This window comes from Kwoniella mangroviensis, chromosome 2 (assembly GCF_000507465.2).
Source record: "Kwoniella mangroviensis CBS 8507 chromosome 2, whole genome shotgun sequence".
NCBI classification, from domain to species: Eukaryota; Fungi; Basidiomycota; class Tremellomycetes; order Tremellales; family Cryptococcaceae; genus Kwoniella; species Kwoniella mangrovensis.
The window spans coordinates 90057-111798 of NC_088828.1; the positions used below are offsets into that span (position 1 = coordinate 90057).

Consider the following 21742-nt stretch of genomic DNA (forward strand, 5'->3'; position numbering starts at 1 on the left):
CATGCTATTCTAAAGGGCAAAATACGGCTTGACAGATTGATGTCCAAGTGTACGTTCTTCCAGGGTCCTATTGCGCTTAGACTATCATAGAGGCTCTCGTCCGGGTGCAGGTATGCATATAGACTCAGTCATTTCCAGCGACTTCGCCGTACTGCATTTCGCTTTGCTTCCATGTCTTTCGCGAGAGGGTCCTGTTGACTCACGTCTTACACTTGCGCTATGCACTCAATCTCGATGGTTGCATCACTGGGCAAACGTGCGGCCTGAATGCAGGTTCTCGATGGCTTGGGATCGGGAAGGAACTGGCGTGATTTGTGTATCAGCTTGCATAACGCAATTCAATAGAATAACTTACTGAGACAAATGCCTCGTTCATCGCTGCATCAATGAGAACCTTTACCAGCCTAAGACGGCGAGTGAAGGCACAATCACTATGTCAACTCACCGTCGAAGTTGTTCAAATCGAGAATGAAGACTATAGATTGGGAAATGATAAACATTTACTACTTTGTTTCAACATATGAAACTCACTATTAATCTTCACGATTTTCGAAAGTGAAGAGCCGCCAAGTTCAAGTACAGCTTTCAAATTAGTGAGAGATTGAAGCTGTTCACAGTGGATTACATGAGCCATACTACCCTCACCTCGTACAATAGTATGTAACTCACCGTAGCTTCCTTTATATCAGCAGATTTGCCGACTTGTCCACTGCAGAATATCAATCCGGGAGAAGTCACGACTACAGCAGGAGCTGCAGGTAGTGGCGATAGTCAGGCACACAAATGGGAAAGCAAATTGTGTTCCGACTTACAATTATGAGGCTTCAAGGGAAAGCTTGCGGAACTAACTGTCTGGATCTCCGACATGATGATGTTACGAATGGGTGGAAGCAGACAGGCGATGATAAATTGTTGGGTAATAAAAGAATGAGCGAGCCCGAAAAGTTGAGGTTTCTGGGACAGACTCACAAGAATGTGACATCTCGCTGTGCATGTATAGTGCTGCTGGAAATACAGGAAGTGGATGCCTGAGACAAGATGGGCATGAAGACAAACCCAACTCGGCACTTCGGAACGCCAGAAGATTTCGTAGGATATGCCCGATCACCGCATTTCTTCGATAACCTACAGCGTCAGTCAGCTCTCGGTCGGCACCTCGGAAAACATGAATGATAGAGATAACAAGACACGATTATTCGCAAAGTATCTCATGCGTTAAACTAGTTCGGCTTTTCGGCATGTCCAGAGCTACTCTTACCATTCAGAGTCATATATATATATGGGGCGTTTGGATTTTGAGAACGAATTCAGCTCGACTACCATCAGCGTAACAACCGGAAAGCTGACAAGATGTCCGAGATCCATTCCACCTTTCAACCGCCTTCCTCAGACGGTAAACCTTTCGTACCCGATTGGCTAGCACCACCGGCTACCAAAGAGGTTCACGACTTTGCCAAACTCACCACAATCGACCTTAGCCTTCTAGACTCGTCAGATCCCTCCGTCGTCGCAGACCTGGTTGCAACCACCAAACGAGCCATCAAGGAAGACGGGTTCTTATACCTGGTCAATTATGGTGTAACAATCGAGCAGGTGAGCCGCATCCGCTTTTTTTCGCATCGAGATCCAAGCTGGACCAGCCTGATGCGGATCGCTGCATGTAGCTCCATCGTCAGTTCGCCATCGCCCAGTATCTTCATCGAAATATATCAGAGGAAGACAAGGAGCGGCTTCTATGGGACCCAGCCACTGGACTGTTTGCCGGATATAAGCCTGGTTTCGGATGGAAGGTGGGTTTGTAATTTTGGCTCACTGGATATATACAGTGATTCGGATTGCTGATTCGTGCGTCACGGCTTCCACTGCAGAGAGAAAAGGGAGCCGTTGATGGTATTGAGCATTTCAACTTCTATCATGAGCAACTCAGCGACATCAACAATATCCCTACCTGCATCCACCCATTCAGGGACGAGATCATCGCCTTTTGCGAATTCTTGACTCAGTCCGTCAATAGGCGACTTCTCAGATTGCTCTCAAAAGTCCTGGAGCTCGACGATGACTTCCTCTGGAACAAGGTTCAGTCTCAGAAAGGTCCAGTTGGGGAAGGGTACTTGCGTCACGCACTGTTCCATCCGCTTCAGGAAGACACAAAGAAGCTTGGAGGAGGTCTGAGAATGAACGGACATCAGTGAGAGCAACACTTGGATTTATGTCAAAAGTACACGATCACTGATCGCATGAGCCGTCCTGCAGCGATTACGGAACAACCACTTTGCTCTTCTCCGTACCTATCAGCTGTTTGCAGATCTACGGCAATGATGAAAAATGGAGATACGTCGGCTACAATCCCGGTTCATTGGTGGTCAATCTGGGGGAGACTCTCGAGAGTTAGTCACATATGCTTCATTTCAAAAGAACATAGCCCAGATATCATGTTGTACTGACCCAATTATCTAACAGTTATTTCTGGTGGTCACTTTAAAGCTACAAGACATCGTGTATATCAGCCCCCTTCAGACCAAGCTCACGAGCAGAGACTATCCTTAGTTCTCTTCAACGCCGCCGAAGGAAGTCTCAGGGTATCTCCAGCTATGGGTAAGCGGTCTGTTCTGACTGAGTTATCTGCTGTCTCAGCTTACGCCTCTTCTTTCGCACAGAATCACCGCTTCTGCAGAGGGAGGGTTGTATCAACGACCAAGGTGTTTATAACGGCTTCAAAACACTCATAGACCACGGTATGCCTGTAAGTTGGTCTTTCTTGCTCATCACATTGTTGATATAGTGAAGCTTATCCGGAGACTATTCACAGGTTCCCACAATGAGAGAGTGGAGAGAGATTCAGATAGCGACTTTGCCCGAACCAAACTTGAAGAAGGAAATGAAAATCCTTGAAGTCAATGGCAAGCTAATGTATCAAAGAGATCTGTTTGGCATTCCTGTGGTCATTCCTGTCTAAGACATTTATACTTTTTTGTTTGTAATTGGTAGTGTCATGCAGTCGTATTCCGATGTAACACGGTGTATTGAGTTTCCATTGGTCCCGAATCAATGATTCATTTGACTGCCCTGTGTCGCACCGGCCACGACGGATTGACTGGTCAACAGCAAGTACGAAGGATTGTCATTGGTGATGTATCGTGTCCGAAGTATTGAGCTTGTATAGACATTTACATAAGACTGGCTATCATGTATCTTCTGCAGGTTGAAGGAGTCTGACAGCTTGAAGCACCTGTTGTCTGCTTTCCCACTTGCCACCAGGACCTTCCACTCCTGACCAAGACCTGATAGCTTCAGAACCCGCCAGTAAAGCTGAAGCGATGATGACATCTGTTCTTTGCACAAGACCACTGGTCACCACGACCATACACAAGACTACACTGTTTGTCAGCGGCCTGTGCCATTGAAAAGCATTCACACTTACTGGCGGGATATACAGTCATAGACCATACATCCAGGTAGAAAGCGCCCTCTTCGCTCGCAAGCCAAAAAAGCGAGTTGATGGCTCTTTCCACCAGACGATCAATGCTGCCGTGTGTAGGCCGGAAAGTTATATGAGCAGGTAGCCCCGAGATATTACCGGGAAAGAAGGGCCTAAGAAAAGTGTACTGAAGCGAAGCAGACGTCAGCATATTGTTTTAGGGACTCCACGCACCTCCACGGCCACCAGAAAGAGCTGCAATAGATTTTGCATGGCTGGAATTTCCAGCAGTGGGCTGTAGTTCCATACAACAGGTATCTGAGCTTTCCACGCCTCCATATCGTTTTGCAGATTGTAGAACATCAGGTCTTGTGATCTCGCCAGGAGGAGTGTACTACTCGAAAGAGAGTCTACACGATGTTTTAGCTCTATGTTGACACTTGTCTCACCGCTTGTCTCACTCACAAGCTCGTCCCAAGAAAATGCTTAGCGATGTCAGCTCAGTAAGAAATCTGAATGATGGGGCAACTTTATGCAAGACTGGGATAGCCGTGACATCGTCCAGGTCAGGGACATGGTCCGGCCACCAAAACGGCAATGGAGCATCGCAAAAGTCCAGGTCGATCGTCAAAGGTTGACCATACTGCAAAGCAAGCCTGCATGGCGTCTCAGCTTAGCCTTGATGATGACAGGAGAAATTGCTGTACCACCTGTCCGCAACAACACAGCTGCCCCAAACTCTTCTTCTCCTGTGTACTTGCCCGCAAGGGATCATGTTGCGAGAGACGCTTCGATGAAGACCCTGGGCATTTGAATGTCATTAGATAGCCGTTCGATGAATCAACAAACACTTCTTACCATATCGAATGCGCCCCTTATTCCTGAGCCCGTTCTTTGCCAGAGGAGACTCCTGTTCTCGGTTGGATCGTCATCATGCAGCTCTAGGGATATGGACAGGGTGATCAGGAGTTGAACTGTCGACAACGATGCCTGCTTTGATGTTTGTAACGTCGTATCGAGTTCTTCTCGAACAGCTTTGACAATGCTTTGTCGGATTGGGGTAGGTACTGTTCGAGACATAGAAGCTAGACCATACTGTACTAGTCTCACAATCTTGGGTAGCGGAGAGTGAGGAGTAGAATCATACTCCTTCATGGTGTAATAGGACCAGAAGATGTCGGGCGGCGTGTCTCGGCCAATACTGATCGGTTGATTCGATCTCCAAGATCAGATTCTCGTAGCCCGACAAATTAAAGGGTTGCTCACCACTCGGAAACAGTCACCACAGGGAATACCGGTAGAATCTTTGTGATACAGATCAAGAGCACTATAGGGAACTCATTCATCATCCCTTTCATCTGGATCTTTCGGCATGAGCCTTACTCACAGTCATCCAGAATGGTCTCTTTGCCCGCGATGAGACTTAGCTGCTCTGACAGAAGATCCAATTTCAACAAGGCGCTGACATTCTGCGCCTTCCATCCCCCATGTGCCAAATCATACCGACCATAAAGAACACCCTCAGATGCTCGCTCTCTGTTTGAGTTCAAGGCATTTCGGAATATGTCGTTGGCTTCGTCATAATTTCTGACCTCCTCTACAGAGTCTCTCCTATTGAGGCTGCCCACCAAGTGGAAGATGCTTGTAGGGCCTGCCAGGATAGGAGTCAGCATAGAGAAAAGCTGATGTGAACGACGTACCAGCATAGCCTGGCTCTAAGCCTTGACTCTCCACATGCCCTGCACTACATCGAGCATAAAAAGCTGCGCGACTTTTGTGAGACTATCCCCTCTTGCATTAGAAACGGTGAACAGCGTGGAAGGAATAGAGCTCACTCTTGGAGCAGGTGCGACGCTTTCGCAGATCAGACCATACGTTCTACAGTGTGTGCATGTGGACTCATCTCCTCCATATCGCTCGCATCTGAGGATAAAGCATGATTTAGACCTGATCAAATCTATACCTGGTTGAATCAAAGCCCTTCAGTGGAGCAACTCACCTGATTCGGTGAGAACGGCAGTAATCACATGCGCGGGACGTGCGCTTCCTCTTGGTACCGACAGCCTGATCGGGCGGCGGATTCTGGCTGCTGCAACTCATAACAATTCAGTCCTCGATTCTGTTGTGATGGAGCACCGAAAGTATTCAAGCAATATCTAGGCATCTCGGGTCAAACTTGATACCACCATATATCCCTTATCTTTTCCTCGGACGTGCTTTTCGGAGAAGTGCGATATACCGTAAATTGAAATTGAGACAGCTGTATTCACAGGCACAAACGGCTATTTGCAGCTGTGGTTTAGTTTGATGCCGAGTTGCCGCTAGCTTGATCATCTATTCTGCATCCCTTACTGGCCAGTCGACGTTATTCACTGCACTTCTGTGCCGGAATGCCGACTGGACATCGAGCGACCACTGTGGTCCAGGTGCTATAAGCCTGTGTGCCGCACGTTCTTATCTGTGTACAACTCGATGTCCAATCTGTGCTTACCCCTTTGTCAGTATAAGTAGTGCGGTATCTTGGCCTCCTGATGAACTTGTCAAAGTCCATTCAACATCGCAATTGGCAGACGAGAACAAAGTTCAAGTGCAACCGCCAATATGTCTACCGAAGACAAGATCAATACAATCGACTCCGAAAAGAACACGACACTGACGAGTGTTGCGGAGGTGTCTATCGATGACAGTATTCCCGAGGTCGACTATGAAGGCGAGAAATCCGCCATAAGGAAAATCGACAGGAATCTGATCATTGTATTCGCTGTGAGCTCATTTACTCGAACATCGCCCTTGATGATCAGAACTGACATCCATTATCGGGTCTTAGGCGTTGTATATGATGTCCTTTCTAGGTGGGTCTGCGGAAGGTCAAAGGGCATATCGAGCAAAAGATCTTTTGTACTAATGATGAAGGGGTTCGGCGCGACAGATCGATCGAACATCGGGAATGCCAATTTGACTGGGTTCAGCACCGATCTTGGACTGAAGGGCAATGAGTACGGTGCGGCCGTTTCTCTGGTATACGCTACTTATGTCATCTTCGAGCCTATATGTAAGCTTGAGCAAGCCTACCCGTTCAGTGTTACAGAGCTGATAAGATTCTAGGGGCTGTATCGCTAAAGATGATCGGTCCAAGGAACGTCTGTGAGTGACATCCATCCATTAAATCAGGGAAAGGAGGGCTGATATCACCTTTGACATGTGTAGTGACTGGGACTACCATATGTTGGTCGGCCTTGACTGTTGGAACCGCTTTCGCCAAGAATTTCGGGCATCTTGCAGCCATCAGAGTTCTTTTGGGTGCTCTGGAGGCTGGTGTGATCCCTTGCATCAACGTATACCTCACCATGACATATCAACGACACGAGTATATGACAAGAATCACGATAGTATTCGTGGCGTCAGCTCTTTCCGGAGCTTTCGGTAAGCATATCCCTCGATTCAGCCTGCTCTTGCTAATCGTTGAGTCAGGTGGTCTGTTGGCTTATGGCTTGAGTCAACTTACTGCGGGTGGTCTTCACGGTTGGCAATGGATGTAAGCCCTCCTCGCCATTCTCTTGATGCGTGTGACTGACGGCAGAATGCTGTAGGTACATTGTCGAAGGCTTGATCTCCTTCTGTCTTGCACCTGTTGCTTGGTGGCAAATCCCCAACTCGATTGCGGAAGCTCGGTGGCTGAACGAGAGGGAAAAAGCCGCAATGAAAGTGCGATTGGAGAGGAACAGGCATATCTATGATCCCGATGAGAAGTTTAGTCACAAAGCAATTTTGGCATCGTTCAAGGATCCAAGGGTATACGTACAGTGAGCTACATACGAATACTGGACTGCCTCTCTAATGAGTGTCCTGATCAAACTTTTGTCTTGCAGCGCTGTTACTCATTTCGGTATTGATTGCACTCTGTACTCCTTAAGTGAGTTGACATCGCCTGTCAGAATAGCACTATGAAGGTACACTAATTGCGAGCATCAGCTACCTTCATGCCGACCCTCGTCGCTGGTCTGGGTTTCACTTCCACGGTCACTGCTCAACTACTCACGGTTCCAGGTAAGCCCTCAGCCCTACTATACCCTCTTGATTTTTCATTGATCCTGTCTATAGTGTATGTCATCGCCGGTATATCATTCGCTGTATGCGGCACTCTGTCAGATAGGAAGAGGATCCGGTCACCCTTCCTGGTCTTCGCTCTATCGACGTGTCTGATTGGTTATATCATGTTGGCCGTTGCGCCCCAGGTCGGAGTAAGGTATGCGGGAGTATTCATAGCCGCAATCGGTTTATACACAAGTACCGCCATACACAATATGTGGGTAGCGGATAACATGGCTGGTCACTACAAACGGGCTTTCAGTATCGGTTTCGTTTGTTTAGTCGGCAGTAAGTTAATCCCCGCTCTCTCGCTTGTTGACTGAGCGGTCGTACTTACAATTTGCTTTGGATGACAGACAGCTCCGGAGCGTGTATCGGGTTCATATTTACCGCCCAAACCAAACCCCGTTATCTACCGGGCCTTCACTTTGATATTGGAATGACTCTGATGGCAATGGTCGGGGTTATTTTGCAGGTGAGTCGTAGCATTGTCCCTATCAATGGGAACTGACACCGGGTCCCTTGGCAAAAGTCATTCTATTGTCGATACCTCAACAAGAAAAAGAGGGAAGCCATCGCTGCTGGAGCACCTAATGATCCCTCATTGGGCGACAAGAACCCTCATTACATGTTCTTCCTCTAAACTGCCCTAGAAGCCCTTGTTTCGTAAGATTCCACCTTTGAAGACATCGTGTCTGTGATGGAACATGTTTGCATTCTATAAGAGATTGTATTGCTGTAGGCAAGGCAAAAATTGCGCATGCACAGATCTTGTAAACAGCCTGACTGTCCCATCGGTCCGCTCTGGATCTAGGATGTTTGATTAAGTGCCTGACGTGGGTCGGCTCGTCATAGCAGAACCATCAATAGATCGAGATGGAACGAGTCTATTGGCAATACGGTTTGTTGGAATCGTCTGAGATAAGTTTGATCACCGGAATCTTGTACATTATCTTCTGCATGGGAGGAACTCTTTGATCAAAAAAAGGAAGGAATTATTTCATATTGTACATCAAGTAGATATAACAAAACTTTATTGATACAGAATAGTATCGTACACGGTACACTATCGGTCCTGTGCCGTTCAAAGGCACATGTACTGTTAGATGCAAAATCATCGTAATGTACAGTACTTTCCACCAGATTTTTCTCTATCCAACACTTGATCTAACGGCAACAAGCCAACTGGAACTATCGCTTTGACTTTTTCAGAAGAATCTACAGTGCAGTATGAACTTATGTATTAGGGTCCTGGTTCACCCTACATAATCCATTGAAAGGACAAGCGATCTAAGGAAGGTGACACTGATGATTCGGTTCACTCCCTTATCTCATGAGGAATTCAATAAGTAGAAAGGAAAAAAGATCTTGTACATCCTTTATTCGTAAAATCGGCTCGGTACAGGATATTCTCACTCGAGAGGGTATGAGCTTTGTGACCCTTTTAAGTACTGCATACTTCATATAAAAGTATCAGTCTTGCGATGAGCAGGATCTCATTTTACAGTCCTCACTCCAATTAGAGATGTCCTCAAGTCAGAATCAACACGCCTATCAAAGTCCTACTCAGAGGAGATGGCAACAATCTCAAGGGACCACAGGCCACTCAGCATATCAAGCACATCCGCAAAATTCCACACCCAATTTCGACGCACGCTTCAGGTACAATCACCCTGGGTGGAGCGATAGAACAGATCTTTGTTCGGCAACATTTGTCAGCGACGCAGGATTCCCTGATGTCGTGAGAAATGATCTTGAAGACGATGATTACTTGAATCATTTTGCCTTACATCCACATCAGGATGTTCACCACATGGGTTTGTCCAACGACAACTTTGAAGGATCTTTACCGAACGAATGCGAGTACCAGCTTGAAGGGACAGCCTATCTGGATCATTTTGCGATACGCCCTGATCCCGATCCTGATCATGATCATGAGCTAAGGGGTAACGAGGTCACCCAGGCATTGTCTCCTGATTATAGGACGGATCTCGATGGGGAGGCATACCTTAATCATTTTGCGATTCAACCCAATGCCGAAGCTGGAGAGCCCATGTGTGATGTTGCTTTTCACACGGAGGATTATGACCTCGGAAGGACTTCACCTTTCGAGTCTCATCATCCTGATACAGCATACGCAGATGCAGGAGACACATCATCAGAATACAAACCTCCGTCCTCGCAAGTCATCGATGATCAACAAGAAGAAGATCTTACCTCACCTCCGGAAGTTGTCGATGAGATCACAGCACGAAGTGACACTACCAAACGAAATGTATTTGGTCTGACTGAAAACGATCAAACTCTTCTCAAGACATTCTCCGACACATTCTTCTCCTTGCGATCATCAAGAGATCCAAGACTGAAAGATATAGGTCGAGGTCGTTGGGGAGGGAAGAAATCGATTTTGGCCACTTACGATCAAGATAAACACCATACTGATCTAAAGCACTTCCAAACCATAATCGATGGTTTATGTTCTCAAACTTTGGATAAATGGCCTCCTATATCTGAAATCAAATTGAAAAGTTTTTACCAACTAGCTAAAAATGTTCCAGTAGTTTGCAATCCATCTAAAACCATTTTGGTCGATCAAGTTGAAAGTATTGTGAATAAAGTCTGCGATACCAATATCCGTAATTTCATTTATCCATACCTTGATTACACCAAACCCAGAGGAGAGGCAACATTCACAGAAGAACAAAGTGTTTTCTACCACTTGGCCAGTGAACCAATAGAAGAAAGAAGTATGGTGTATTTCCTTCACTTCCCAAGAGTCCATTGAGTGAAATCGATCGTTCAGTTCCGCAAAACGATCGACAAACTTATACCCAATTAGCTCAGCTGGTCAATACCCTGTCGTACCTCACTGTTCGAAGGAATGATCGTAATCACATACCGAGTCAGGCAAGTAAGAGGTGTATGTACAACCTTCTAGATGGCATTGGCTCTATGAAGCCTGAAATACAGAATCAGGTAGAGTATATAAGGAATAGAGTGTCAGACAGTACGATTTTGACGAGGAATGGTACCATTGAGGATTGACACATACATAGTTCTTGTTTCGGACCTTCCGAGAGAAGTTTTCACTCTTCTGTGATGAATACAACCATTAATGGAGATGCAGAGAATTGTAGCATGATAATGCTTTGGCAAACGGCCCATTGGTTGCAGAGAATAAGTTACTTGTCCAGAGCTTAAACGCTCTCTGCCACGAGCCACGTGTCAACCCATATTTGCCACCCAACCACCCACGACGTACACATAATGTCAGTTTGACCATTGATCACTCTCACCCCCTCTCTAATAATCGTATCTCATTCCGACACACTCAAAAACGGGCATTAGGAGCTCGCTGAGCGTACATCTCGGCGATATGCCTGATCTAGATAGATCAGGCGACTATAAAGATGTCAAAGCGAGTAAAATCCGAATGTAAGTTCAAGTACTCCTCTTACTCCATCGCCGAGAGAGGGCGTGTACCGTGCTGATGAGCTTGATATCTGATGTGATTATAGGAAAGAAACCAAAGCCGAGAAAGCTGATCGAATCTATCGTAAAGAACAACAACGTCTCAGCCGTGAATCACAGCGTATATCCCGTGCGAACGGATATGCAGTTTCACCACCTCGACGGGATAGATCGGTTGAATCAATCTCACCACCTCGTAATGCAGCCAAGAGGACTTATCAGGACACACAAGAAGAAGAAGAAGAAGAAGCAGGACAAGGGGAATGGATGGGTGGATATGGACGAAGAGCCAGAGAAGAATTAGAAAAGAGAGAATGGGAAGATAAGATCAATTGGATGGCGGGTAGCTTGAACGTCGAAGATCCCTTTGGAAGTAGTTGGGGGTTCGCAGGATTCAGTCATGGTCTCGAAGATTTACATATACCTAGAAGATTCAGAGAAGCAGCTGGTTTAGGCTCAGGCTCACGAGGTGATCCAGGACCAAGTTCTAGTAGTAGGAATGGGAGAAGAGCTGTAGATGAAGTTACGATGAATGGTGGTCCTGCTCCTCCGCTTGGACAGATGACCGAGGATGAGTATTCCACATGGGTTAGAGAAGGAATGTATCGACTCAAACATCGTTCAGAGCTTGAAGCTGCTGAGAGAAGACGGAAGGATAAAGAAGAGAAAGAAAGGTTGAGAGAGATCGAAAGGGAAAAAGCTCAGAGGGAAGAACAGAAGAGAATCAAGAGGTTGAAGAAGCAAAAGGGAGAGGATGAAGAGAGGAAACGTCAGAATGAGAGAACTAGATGGAGAGAACGATGGAAGAGTCTGGCTGAAAAGGACGCAGATGTGATTCAGATTGATATGTCATTCAACGATATACCTTGGCCTATCTATCGACATCGACCCACCCATTCCTCGCATATCACAATCGACCATCTTTCGCTGGACAATATACGCCCGTTCATTCATGCGAATGCGGAAGATCTAGCTGAAGATGGGAAAGTAGACATCAGGAAGACCATCAGAGAAGCGATAAGGAATTATCATCCGGATAGATTCAATTCGAGGATATTGGTTAGAGTGAAAGAAGAGGATAAAGCAATGGTGAAAGAGGGTGTGGGGTTAGTCAGTGGGTTATTGAATGATCTCGTTAGGGAGATCAGGTAGAAGAGCATATCAATTAAATCAATTAGGAGAAGCGACAATGAACATGGACATGAAGATACAAATTATCACGTTGTATATAGATTATAGATATGAACTCCCACATATACTGTGTGTCGATGCATAATTCATGAAAAGACCTGAACTCAAGTCGAAAACAATGTCCCACAGATTCAGATAGACTAGAACAGAAGCAAAACGAAAGCCAAAATCAAACAAATTACACAAATGCTTGCCATGTCAATAGCAAAGAAAACATCGAACAGGTAGACCAAACACTCAATCACTCTGTTCTTTCCTCTTCATCAACAATCCGACCAACAATCCCACAATCAGCACAACCACCAAACCGGCGCCTACCCTATAAAAGTTTTGAAACGATTTTAGGTTTCTCTTCCCATACCCCTGTCTCAATGTATGATATGACCGATTGTCGATTTCTCCAATTGGGTGATCGATGACCTAAATGAGGTGATTGTGGTGAATAACGAAGTACAACATCTCCTTCACCTTTCTCTGGATCGTGCCCTTGCGTGTTACATTTTGGGCTAAGATAATTTGTTTCGGAATTTGCTTGTGGTTGATCATAATGACTGAATCTGGTATGAGTATGATACGTCGGATCAGGATGTGGTAATAGTGGAGTAGGAGAGGTAGGTGAGATATTGAAACAATTCGGTGTAGTACATCCACTTCGATTCTTCCCATATCCATGGTCTTTAGGTGGTAAGGGTGAGGAATCTTTCTTTCCATCGTTGTGTATATTCTCGTTCGACGATGAAGATAGTTCCTCGGGAAAAACAATCACACCTTTGCCACCTACTCTATCGTCTCCCTTTTGCTTTTCTTTCTCAGTAGTAGATTTACGTTTGGGTGAACGTACACTTGGATAACCCCGCTCGGCGCGAACATGAGAATCAACAGAATCATCAAGACTATGATTCCTACTTCCCCCTTCCTCCGACGAACCTATCTCAGTAAAGATATCTTCCCTACTTTCAGTTCTTCGTAATTTCTTTCCCAACCTTACTCTTATCGACGGTGCCGACCCTCTTCTGTCCCTAGAAGACTTGGATCTTCTCGTACCGGTATTGGAGCTAGATGTTGACTTGCTCCTCGGCGAATGTTGTTTACCGAAAGTATTAGAGTGCCGTAGAGAAGATTTGCGAGAAGGGTCAACTGACACTGAGACAGATAAGGACGGACGATGTCTGGTGGTCGATATGGAACTCGATGGTAAGTGGGGTAAAGGCGGTCTGGCTGGCATGGGGGATGATGTAGCTGATGATGAGGGTGTAAAGGGACGTAGAATCTTCAAAGATTGTGATGATACCTATGGCGATTGACATGATTAGCTGAACAATCTCCGAATTCAATCAGAGTTACCGAGAAGATATTTGCTTTGCGTATGTTCTGAAGTGTTGGTGACTGAGTGACGATAACTCACCCTCTTCCCACTCCTTAGAAACCTCTCCAATACCCAAGCTCTACCCACCAACGACCTCAAATCCATTTGATTCTCCTTCTTCCTCACTTCCTCTCCATCTAACACCTCCCAATGCTGAGTACTCGAATTGATGTTCGATAAATTCTGTATCACTTCCCACCTTTTCAACACATATCTACCTCCATGTCCTCCTAACGTACTTAGTGAACCTCTTTTGGAATTGTACGATTTAGCAGAATGGATTGACTTGAATGATTTGCTCCGCGAGGATTTGGTCATCGGACTTGATTTGGACCGACTGACAAATGACCATTTTCCGTTCGAGTGAGATGTGGAGGAAGAAGCTTTGGTGGCCATTGCTGAGCCTATACTAGGATATCTATCGTGATTACCACTGCCGCTCTGATTAGTGTTTGAGCTAGTATTAGACATCAGGCTGATTATACCGGGAGATGACATATCCTGAGAGATCGGTGAAGTTTGACCGTCTTTACCACTTGGTTTAGAAGAACTGGAAGGTTGAAATTCTGCCATACCGCTGTATCCACTTTGTTGGGATGATCTATTTGATTCATGAGACTGAGATGGAGACTGGGCCCATACACTGGGTGACTGTGGTACACCCAGTACCAATCCACTAATAGCTTCAGGTATGGGTGGCATGGTCAGCTGACTTTTGATCGATGAAGTCGCACTAGGTCTTCTAGAGTGATTATCGTACATCGCAGAAGCCGATGCGGATACCGAAGGATCATTAGCCAAAAAGGAATATGTCGGTGTCCTCTGAGGAGTTTCCGCTCGAACAGTCGAAGAGCTATATCCAGTTCCGCTGGTGGGTGAATTAAAGTTGTTAGGTGATGGTAGACGAGGAGGTGGTTCAGCCCATGGCAAAGCTGCTAGACTGGCTTGTAACCTTTCTCTACCGTGACCAAGAGTGGTTTCATGTTCGAAGGATTCGGATGGATTTGGATAATTCGTTGATGTCGATGGACGATTCTCACACTCTCCTTGGTACCCTTCTTGGTCGTAGTATATCAGATAATTCGGTTGAAAATTTGGTTGACTTGGTGAGAAACCCGATAAACTTGCGAGAGAAGGTTTGGGGTTCAGTTGATGAGATGAAGCGGATGTCATACGACCATGGATGGCTTTTTTAGGTGAATGGATCTCGGTGGAATGAGAATGTCTGGAATGAGAGTGGGAATGGGAGTGGGTGGTGTCTGAATATCCAAGTGATAGTGATGATGAGAGACTGGTGACGGTTCGTGTCGATTTGGGTGTGGCATTTGGTAGTAAGAGGTTCTTAGGTGGGACTGGGGGAGGTGTACTAGGTGGTGAGACATTATTCCTCTCTTGTTCTTGGTGTTTTATCGAGGTCCTCGATGTTTGTTTCTTCACTCTCTTTTCCTTCTCCTTTCCTTTCTTCCTCTTGGATGAGCTCGAGCCTGAGCTTGAAGGTTCAGGTGGACTTAACATATCAGCCAACATCTTAGGATCCATCCCATATCCTACTGCTACTCCACCTGCCTGACCGGTACCAGCATCATCGCCAAATACCAAATTAGTCATCGAAGCATTGTTACCTTGCCTGTCTGGGGTACTTGCCGTGACATCTGGATCAGGAGATGCATGAGGTGGACGGAAGAATAACCTATCTGGATCTGGAGTAGGAGGTGAAGTCGTAGCGTATGAGAATCGAGATTGTGATTGAGCACTGAAGTGAGCATGAGGGACAGGTAGTGATCTTGATGAGGATGGTGTCGAGTCTGACTTTGAGCCGGAGGGTGTTGACGATGACATGCTGGAAGGGAAGGAGAGGAGACAATATGGGATTGCAAAGGTTTATACAATAGTGTCCAAATGAGATGCTACAAAATCATGAAGGGTGATACATGGTGCGATAAGGTTCACAAAGGTGATCAAAGAGTGACAATGAGTTGGATCCAATTTAATTGTGTAGGGATGTTTGTGTGTGTGAAGAGGGACAAAGAGGACTGAAAAAGGGGCTCGATATATAGTCGTTGCAGAGGATGGGAGAGTGAGAGATGAAGGAAAGATAAAGGAGGATTGCTCGAATGAGATTGAGATTGGAAGAAGTGATTGAGGGGGTGTCCAAAGGTCGAAAGGGATACTGCATAGAAAAATTTGAGCATCCATTTCTCTATCTATCCATCGTCGCTTGCGGTAAGAGCGCATCGTCCATGTATCGTATTTTGGAATGTGTAAACAAACCTGAAGTACCTTGATCCACTGGGTTACAGGTTGATCGCAATCGACCCGAGGAAGAATGTCTATCTTCTTACATCGATGGTATACGTGCATTGATCTTCTTGTTCATGATGGTAGTTGATGGTAGACGAGGGACAGCATAGTTTAGGGTGAAACATTCCATTCGCCCAACGACCCTAGTCTCCGTCGAGGGTAAGTGGATGACCGTGCGGTGAGATGTGTATGTCCTCTGGAGATGGAGGGATGGGCCATACTGAGCTTTGCATTGTTCTCGTTGAGCATATCACATGGATCCGGTCAGCTCGGATTGTAGATCGGGTCCTGCGCCTTCATCCTTCATCGGTTGATAAGCCAAAGCGAGCTACGATGATGACATTGCGGGAACAACATCGAACTTGAGCAAAGTCCAAGTTTTCGACGGGGGGTTGAGCCGGGGTCCATCAACGTATAGGTTGCCATCTTGCTACCTGGCTATATGTGCATGAGCAGTATGTCGGATCGATGCTAAGGGGGACGAAGATGAAGATGGCACAGAAGAATGGCGACGAATGAACGAGACTCAAGCTGTTTGTTGTTGACGATGAGATGACATGTCAGGCACGAGGTCTAACTCATGTTTCATCATGCTACATATCACACTCATACCCATATCGACATCTCATCCGAGTCGGTACTTCAACGATCGCATGTGTGCAGCGACGAGGTGACCTGTACATGAGATGTGGTATAATGCATTGTAGTATATCGTAAATGTACATGAACAGATGAAAGAAAGAAAAAGTAAAACCACTTTTATCGTTCGGCAGATATAACTTTTTCATATCACTTCTCACTCTCTTGAGGAGACCACGATGACCCCTATTCTCCTCCAGACTACCCTAAAGATCTTTTCATCGCCTACAACCTCCCTTACAGGTGATACTACACTTTCATACTATCCAGTAATTCCATCGACGATACTGAGTTTCCTCGGATTACCTATGATGACGAAACATGTTAGAGTCAGCTCATCTGAGACTACGAGTTGTATGGTTTTATTTTTTTCAAGCTCTCTCCTCATGTTCGTTGCACGGAGTACCAGATCAGGTGAGGTGAGACAGCGGAAGATCGATCGATTTAGATATCTTTTCATTTCCAATCTCCCCTTCGCCCAGCATGAGATATCCTCTTCGTTCTGATTGGGCTTCTCTCGTCTGTGCTTCATGTCGATCCATGGATAAAGTTCACATCCTCATCGTAATCCTCCATGCCTTCATGCACACCGGTTAATCATGATCCAGACGGTAACTTCAAAATCCTCTTCCTCCCCTCATGTCCATAACACCAAAGCACACCTCACCATCCTCTTCACAGCCCATTACTCTTTCCTACCCGATGATGATGATATACCAGAGTGGTCATCAACTCACAATCATCCCACAGGGTTTTCTCTGACCCCCACCCAATTCCTCATGCGCCTGATCCACCACCAAATTCAAGAACATGTCGAAACCCCTCAGCACGCCTGATACTTGTCTACCACCTTGGAGGTTGAGGAAACATCGTCTGTCCATGAATTCTGTGTTGATGTCACGTATAAATGAGGATGTGGTTTGAGTAGAGACGAAGGGGGAATAGTGAAAGAAAGGGAATGAACGGTCAGAGGATTGTTTATTGGATACGTTGTCAGTGTAATTGCGTAGTTGGAGATTGGAAGTGGTTTTATCAGCATCAGCACATTGGAACTCCATCCTGATAGACAGTGCCCCTCTCTCGAGTGAATTCATACGTCAATGACAAGGAAAGTTCGACTCACTCTTCAATTCAGGTTGAGATACACGAGACATGGTTGATGATGATTAATCGTTGTCTTTTTTTTTCTCACTACAATGATATCCTATGCGTCGAGTCCTGTAGAGTCTTCTCTCCTATGAGCGTGAGAGCGAGTGTGTGCAGGTGGTGTTGTTTTTGATTTCAATTAATGGTTGACGATGATGTTGAGAGTCGATGTTACTGTCGCTGTCGTTGATGTTATCGCTATCATCACTTGGGAGTTGAAGATCGGAGTTACGGCGATATCACTGGATGTGGCACCGAGTATCAAGTTGCCACTTACCCCTACTTCATACTGCCAGCGCGTCTGTCAACTATCTCCATCTCCATCTCCATCTGTATATTGATATCTCAAAGTAAAGTGAACCATATACATCATTCATAGTATCTGCTCTACCCTTCTGACCAGCAACTGCAGTAGAACACCCCTTACTATGGCCCCTAAAGATCGTACATCCGAATTCCATTCCACCTTGAACTCTATAAAATCACGTTCTTCCCTTGCCTCCTCTTCTTCTTCGTCCAACCTCAAGGGCAAAAACAAAGATAAGGAATTGAAGCAACCTCTGCTTGCAAATGGCAAAGATGGTTCATTAGCTGTGAAAGAAGGAGCAAGTAAGAGTGAATTTGGTAGGATGGCAAGTGGGATAGCCAAGGATATAAACAACACGACGTTGAAATTGCAGAAATTGGCTCAACGTGGGTTGTAGCTTCTTCTCTCTTACATCTTGAATATCTGGTAAAAGATTGTATTTGCTGATCAACCAAATTCTCACTGTTGTCTATTTCACTGCCTTTCTATCGTCATTGGACATCATGCTCGATACCATTCTCTCAACACAGTGGCCAAACGGAAAACACTCTTTGATGATCGACCCATTGAGATATCCGAATTAACCTATATAATCCGACAGGATATCGCATCGCTCAACACCCAGATCGCATCCTTACAATCATACGTCCGAAGTCAGAAACCTAACGCATCTGGTGGAGGAAATAATGGCAAACAGGTGGAAGAACATAATAGTAATGTCGTGATGCTCTTGCAGAGTAGGTTGGCGAATATGGGTATGGGTTTCAAGGATGTTTTGGAGTTGAGGACTCAGGTGAGTAGAACCACATTGCGGATGAATTTGATTCTTTGTCTCAGAATGGGATACGGTTGGGTATGAATGAGGCAGGGGCAAGATCGTAAGGGAGATCAGTGAAACTTTGGTAGACTGAGAAGATGTCAGTCATGGTTGGACGGATAGGAAGGGAATTTCAAGAAGAGAACAAGGCTCAAACCATAATATATGCTACATCTAAATATTGATAGGGTTCTTTTACTGATTATCATCATACTTGTCATTACAGAATATGAAAGCGAGTAAAGACCGGACCGAGCAATTCATGCACACCGCCGCCAACGCTTCTTTACCACCTCCATCGAATAGTGGGTAACTTCACATACGTTATTTAAATAATCTTCAGTATCTACAATATCAGTCTTTTTGACTGATTTCCTCTGACCTTATTCCCAGATTCCCTACTCTTCTCTCAATCTGGTGGTCCAGGCTCAGGGTTCGACAGAAAAGGCAAGAACAGAGCCTCGCCCATTCCAGATGATGGAAAAACAGATTTCCTCGCCTTGGATATCGATGGTGATAGAGGTGAGAGTGGAGTCGTCACAGGGGGAGATTATCAGCAGATGCAACTGGTCGAACAGCAGGTGAGTTTTTTTTATCTTCGTCCAGCCTACACATCCAAGAAACATAAGAGGTTACTAGTAGATTCAAGATATAAGTTTAGCACTTTGGGGTCGTTCCTGTTTCATATCTTCTTTATGGTCCAGGATATACTATGATCGACTCATGATATCTTAAAACTGTTGACTGATCTATTTGTCTATACTGTGATAGAACGACTACATCCAATCTCGATCTACCGCCATCGAATCCATCGAATCTACCATTGCAGAGCTCGGATCCATTTTCTCCCAATTAGCTGGGATGGTCGCCGAGCAGAGAGAGACGGTACAAAGGATTGATGCCGACACGACGGATATCGCTGCGTGAGTGCTCGATGCTTCTGTCTTGAATCACACCATCAGATAAAGTATGTTGCTGATATTGATCATCTGCGATCTTGGGATATCATATAGTAATGTCACTGGAGCTCAAAGGGAACTTTTGAAATACTACGCTAGTATATCAAGTAATAGATGGTTGATGTTGAAGATTTTCGGTGTATTGATTATTTTTGTGAGTAAACCCTAACATCTCTCCGATTGTAATTGTGACCTGTCCATCTTGCTGATTGAGTTTCAATCTGGTTTGAATAGTTCCTCGTCTTCATCCTTGTATCATAAACGAACTCTTTGATAATTGTATTTCATTTATCACGTCGAAGAATTTCTTTCTTAGAATGATGGACTTTGATTTCGGTTGGTATCATCTCATACTATATACCATGCATAATAGTGATGATCCTCAGTGAACATCCCCTCTGACGAGAGGACGACTTGCTGTACATACTGTAAGGGATTGGGAGATGAAACTCCCTTAATTACCTGATCTCCAACCTCTCTCATCATATCCCCTTTTCTTCAGTTCTTCCACGACGCTCTTATCCACAATAATGGGATCATCAAGATCGATCTCTCCCAGTGACTTTTGATACGGTGTAAAGGGATTACCCCATACTCTTACGATACTTCCTTTACCGTCATCCCTCCTCACACAATCCACCTGCCATTAAAGATCCTTTGGCTTATCTTCTTCGCTCTGGGTTGATAATGCTCGTCTCTCATTCAGGTCGTCATACAAGGTCTGAACGGCCCGGATGGACCTATCACGAATGATCGTTCTTGCCATTGGATCTTCACTATACGAATTTTCCGCTCAAAACGAAAACGAGGTAAAGTCGTAATCCATTATATGATGTACAACAGAATTTTCTTGGCGGCAACTGGCCAATCGGCTCAAGATATCGTTACGCATCCTCCACTGATCCAAGTCAACGTCGACTGCATCCATCCAATCTTTACGTTTTATATCGTAGTCCACCGTGAAATCAGATCGGGAAATTATCCTTCCTCAAACGATCTTTAGCGTCCATCAATCTCAAAGACAGTTGATCATTGCTCGCTGAAAGTTCCTCTATCTCTGCTTGTGACGACTTGATATCCTTACTTGCTCTTGGAGTGTATCGGTCTGACCTGTGCATCCCTCCTCGCGAAGAGTTGTATCCGGACCTCAATCCATCTATCGTAACTTTGGCTTCTTCCAATTCGCTTATTGTATCTTTCAGTCGACTGTGGAGAATAGCACATGTTTTCTTCAATTGCTCGTTCTCTTTGGTCAATTCTTCATGAGTCTTGATTATCTCAGTATCACCATCAGCATTGATATCAAAACGACCGAGAATCTCTCTCATTTCCGCTTTTGTCTCGCTCAGACTTGAGGTCAATTCCCACTGGCGAGCTTGGACTTCCTCAAGGGATAGCCTGTCGAAATCAAAGCTCGAATTTGGATATTTATACATCTGCATGTACGTGTTCATATGATCAACAATGTGATCTTTTCATGTGATACACGTCTTTGACGATGGTGAAGAAGAAAGTCTGAAACTTACGGTGCAAGGATGGTCTCAGTCTGGGGATGTATACATGATCTGTCTAGAATATTGTGAAAATTGAACTCTTGACGATGGAATTATATAAATGAGGAAAAATGGCCAGATCAGTTGCGATAACAATGTCTTCTTATAGTGTAAATATGCATAGGGTGTGGAAAGGCGCATCAAAGGTGATCAGACAAGAAGACAAGAAAACCAGAAGGTCAAAAGGCAAGAAAATAAGGTGTCTGATGTCATTAGGACGGGGAATTAGTCATTGATCTGGGCAAAGGAAGATCAGAGGCTCAAACGGCTCACCAGATTCGGTAGTACAAAGCAGCGCGTCACAGTGATCTTACACAACCGAAGTTTGTGTGAATCTATTGTACACTCTCAATGTCAATGGAGCAATAGGATCAGAGCGTTTTGGGTTACCGAAAATTGCACAATGTCACGATGCTGCTCAAGAAATCCTTTACCTGCCACTTTATGTAATTTGCCACCAACTTGTCACAACGTCACCACCACCA

The 21742-nt window shown here is 45.2% G+C and overlaps 10 protein-coding genes across 10 annotated transcripts; 5 read left to right on the forward strand and 5 right to left on the reverse strand.

Annotated features, from left to right (window-relative positions):
* Positions 1–206: 206 nt before the first annotated feature.
* Positions 207–867, reverse strand: I203_106891 (uncharacterized protein; the record flags this gene model as incomplete). Its single annotated transcript, XM_065518086.1, has 6 exons — positions 207–302; positions 356–378; positions 446–475; positions 532–607; positions 670–752; positions 813–867. 6 exons carry the CDS (start codon positions 865–867, stop codon positions 207–209), a joined length of 363 nt encoding a protein of 120 aa, XP_065372816.1.
* A 483-nt stretch (positions 868–1350) lies between these two features.
* Positions 1351–2956, forward strand: I203_106892 (uncharacterized protein; the record flags this gene model as incomplete). Its single annotated transcript, XM_019151628.1, has 7 exons — positions 1351–1593; positions 1665–1790; positions 1869–2188; positions 2254–2387; positions 2461–2595; positions 2658–2743; positions 2810–2956. 7 exons carry the CDS (start codon positions 1351–1353, stop codon positions 2954–2956), a joined length of 1191 nt encoding a protein of 396 aa, XP_018999082.1.
* Positions 2957–3184: 228 nt separating this feature from the next.
* I203_106893 (uncharacterized protein) lies at positions 3185–5582 on the reverse strand (the record flags this gene model as incomplete). The annotated part of the gene is made up of 12 exons (XM_065518087.1): positions 3185–3372; positions 3422–3605; positions 3653–3828; positions 3884–4074; positions 4126–4220; positions 4277–4619; positions 4685–4745; positions 4806–5069; positions 5119–5157; positions 5294–5341; positions 5418–5507; positions 5555–5582. 12 exons carry the CDS (start codon positions 5580–5582, stop codon positions 3185–3187), a joined length of 1707 nt encoding a protein of 568 aa, XP_065372817.1.
* A 437-nt stretch (positions 5583–6019) lies between these two features.
* Positions 6020–8150, forward strand: I203_106894 (uncharacterized protein; the record flags this gene model as incomplete). The annotated part of the gene is made up of 12 exons (XM_019151626.1): positions 6020–6181; positions 6246–6270; positions 6348–6470; positions 6524–6562; positions 6626–6841; positions 6890–6953; positions 7009–7221; positions 7288–7331; positions 7391–7465; positions 7520–7795; positions 7864–7982; positions 8040–8150. 12 exons carry the CDS (start codon positions 6020–6022, stop codon positions 8148–8150), a joined length of 1467 nt encoding a protein of 488 aa, XP_018999080.1.
* An 882-nt stretch (positions 8151–9032) lies between these two features.
* Positions 9033–10552, forward strand: I203_106895 (uncharacterized protein; the record flags this gene model as incomplete). The annotated part of the gene is made up of 2 exons (XM_065518088.1): positions 9033–10233; positions 10311–10552. 2 exons carry the CDS (start codon positions 9033–9035, stop codon positions 10550–10552), a joined length of 1443 nt encoding a protein of 480 aa, XP_065372818.1.
* Positions 10553–10883: 331 nt separating this feature from the next.
* I203_106896 (uncharacterized protein) lies at positions 10884–12130 on the forward strand (the record flags this gene model as incomplete). The annotated part of the gene is made up of 2 exons (XM_019151624.1): positions 10884–10942; positions 11026–12130. The coding sequence occupies 2 exons, from the start codon at positions 10884–10886 to the stop codon at positions 12128–12130; spliced, it is 1164 nt and encodes a 387-aa protein (XP_018999078.1).
* Positions 12131–12406: 276 nt separating this feature from the next.
* On the reverse strand, positions 12407–15374 carry I203_106897 (uncharacterized protein; the record flags this gene model as incomplete). Its single annotated transcript, XM_065518089.1, has 3 exons — positions 12407–12483; positions 12638–13460; positions 13575–15374. The coding sequence occupies 3 exons, from the start codon at positions 15372–15374 to the stop codon at positions 12407–12409; spliced, it is 2700 nt and encodes an 899-aa protein (XP_065372819.1).
* Positions 15375–16724: 1350 nt separating this feature from the next.
* Positions 16725–17629, reverse strand: I203_106898 (uncharacterized protein; the record flags this gene model as incomplete). The annotated part of the gene is made up of 3 exons (XM_019151622.2): positions 16725–16781; positions 17213–17361; positions 17599–17629. 3 exons carry the CDS (start codon positions 17627–17629, stop codon positions 16725–16727), a joined length of 237 nt encoding a protein of 78 aa, XP_018999076.2.
* Positions 17630–18049: 420 nt separating this feature from the next.
* Positions 18050–19965, forward strand: I203_106899 (uncharacterized protein; the record flags this gene model as incomplete). Its single annotated transcript, XM_019151621.1, has 7 exons — positions 18050–18314; positions 18459–18721; positions 18972–19050; positions 19139–19326; positions 19517–19668; positions 19759–19858; positions 19939–19965. The coding sequence occupies 7 exons, from the start codon at positions 18050–18052 to the stop codon at positions 19963–19965; spliced, it is 1074 nt and encodes a 357-aa protein (XP_018999075.1).
* A 704-nt stretch (positions 19966–20669) lies between these two features.
* Positions 20670–21146, reverse strand: I203_106900 (uncharacterized protein; the record flags this gene model as incomplete). Its single annotated transcript, XM_019151620.1, has 1 exon — positions 20670–21146. The coding sequence occupies one exon, from the start codon at positions 21144–21146 to the stop codon at positions 20670–20672; it is 477 nt and encodes a 158-aa protein (XP_018999074.1).
* Positions 21147–21742: the final 596 nt, after the last annotated feature.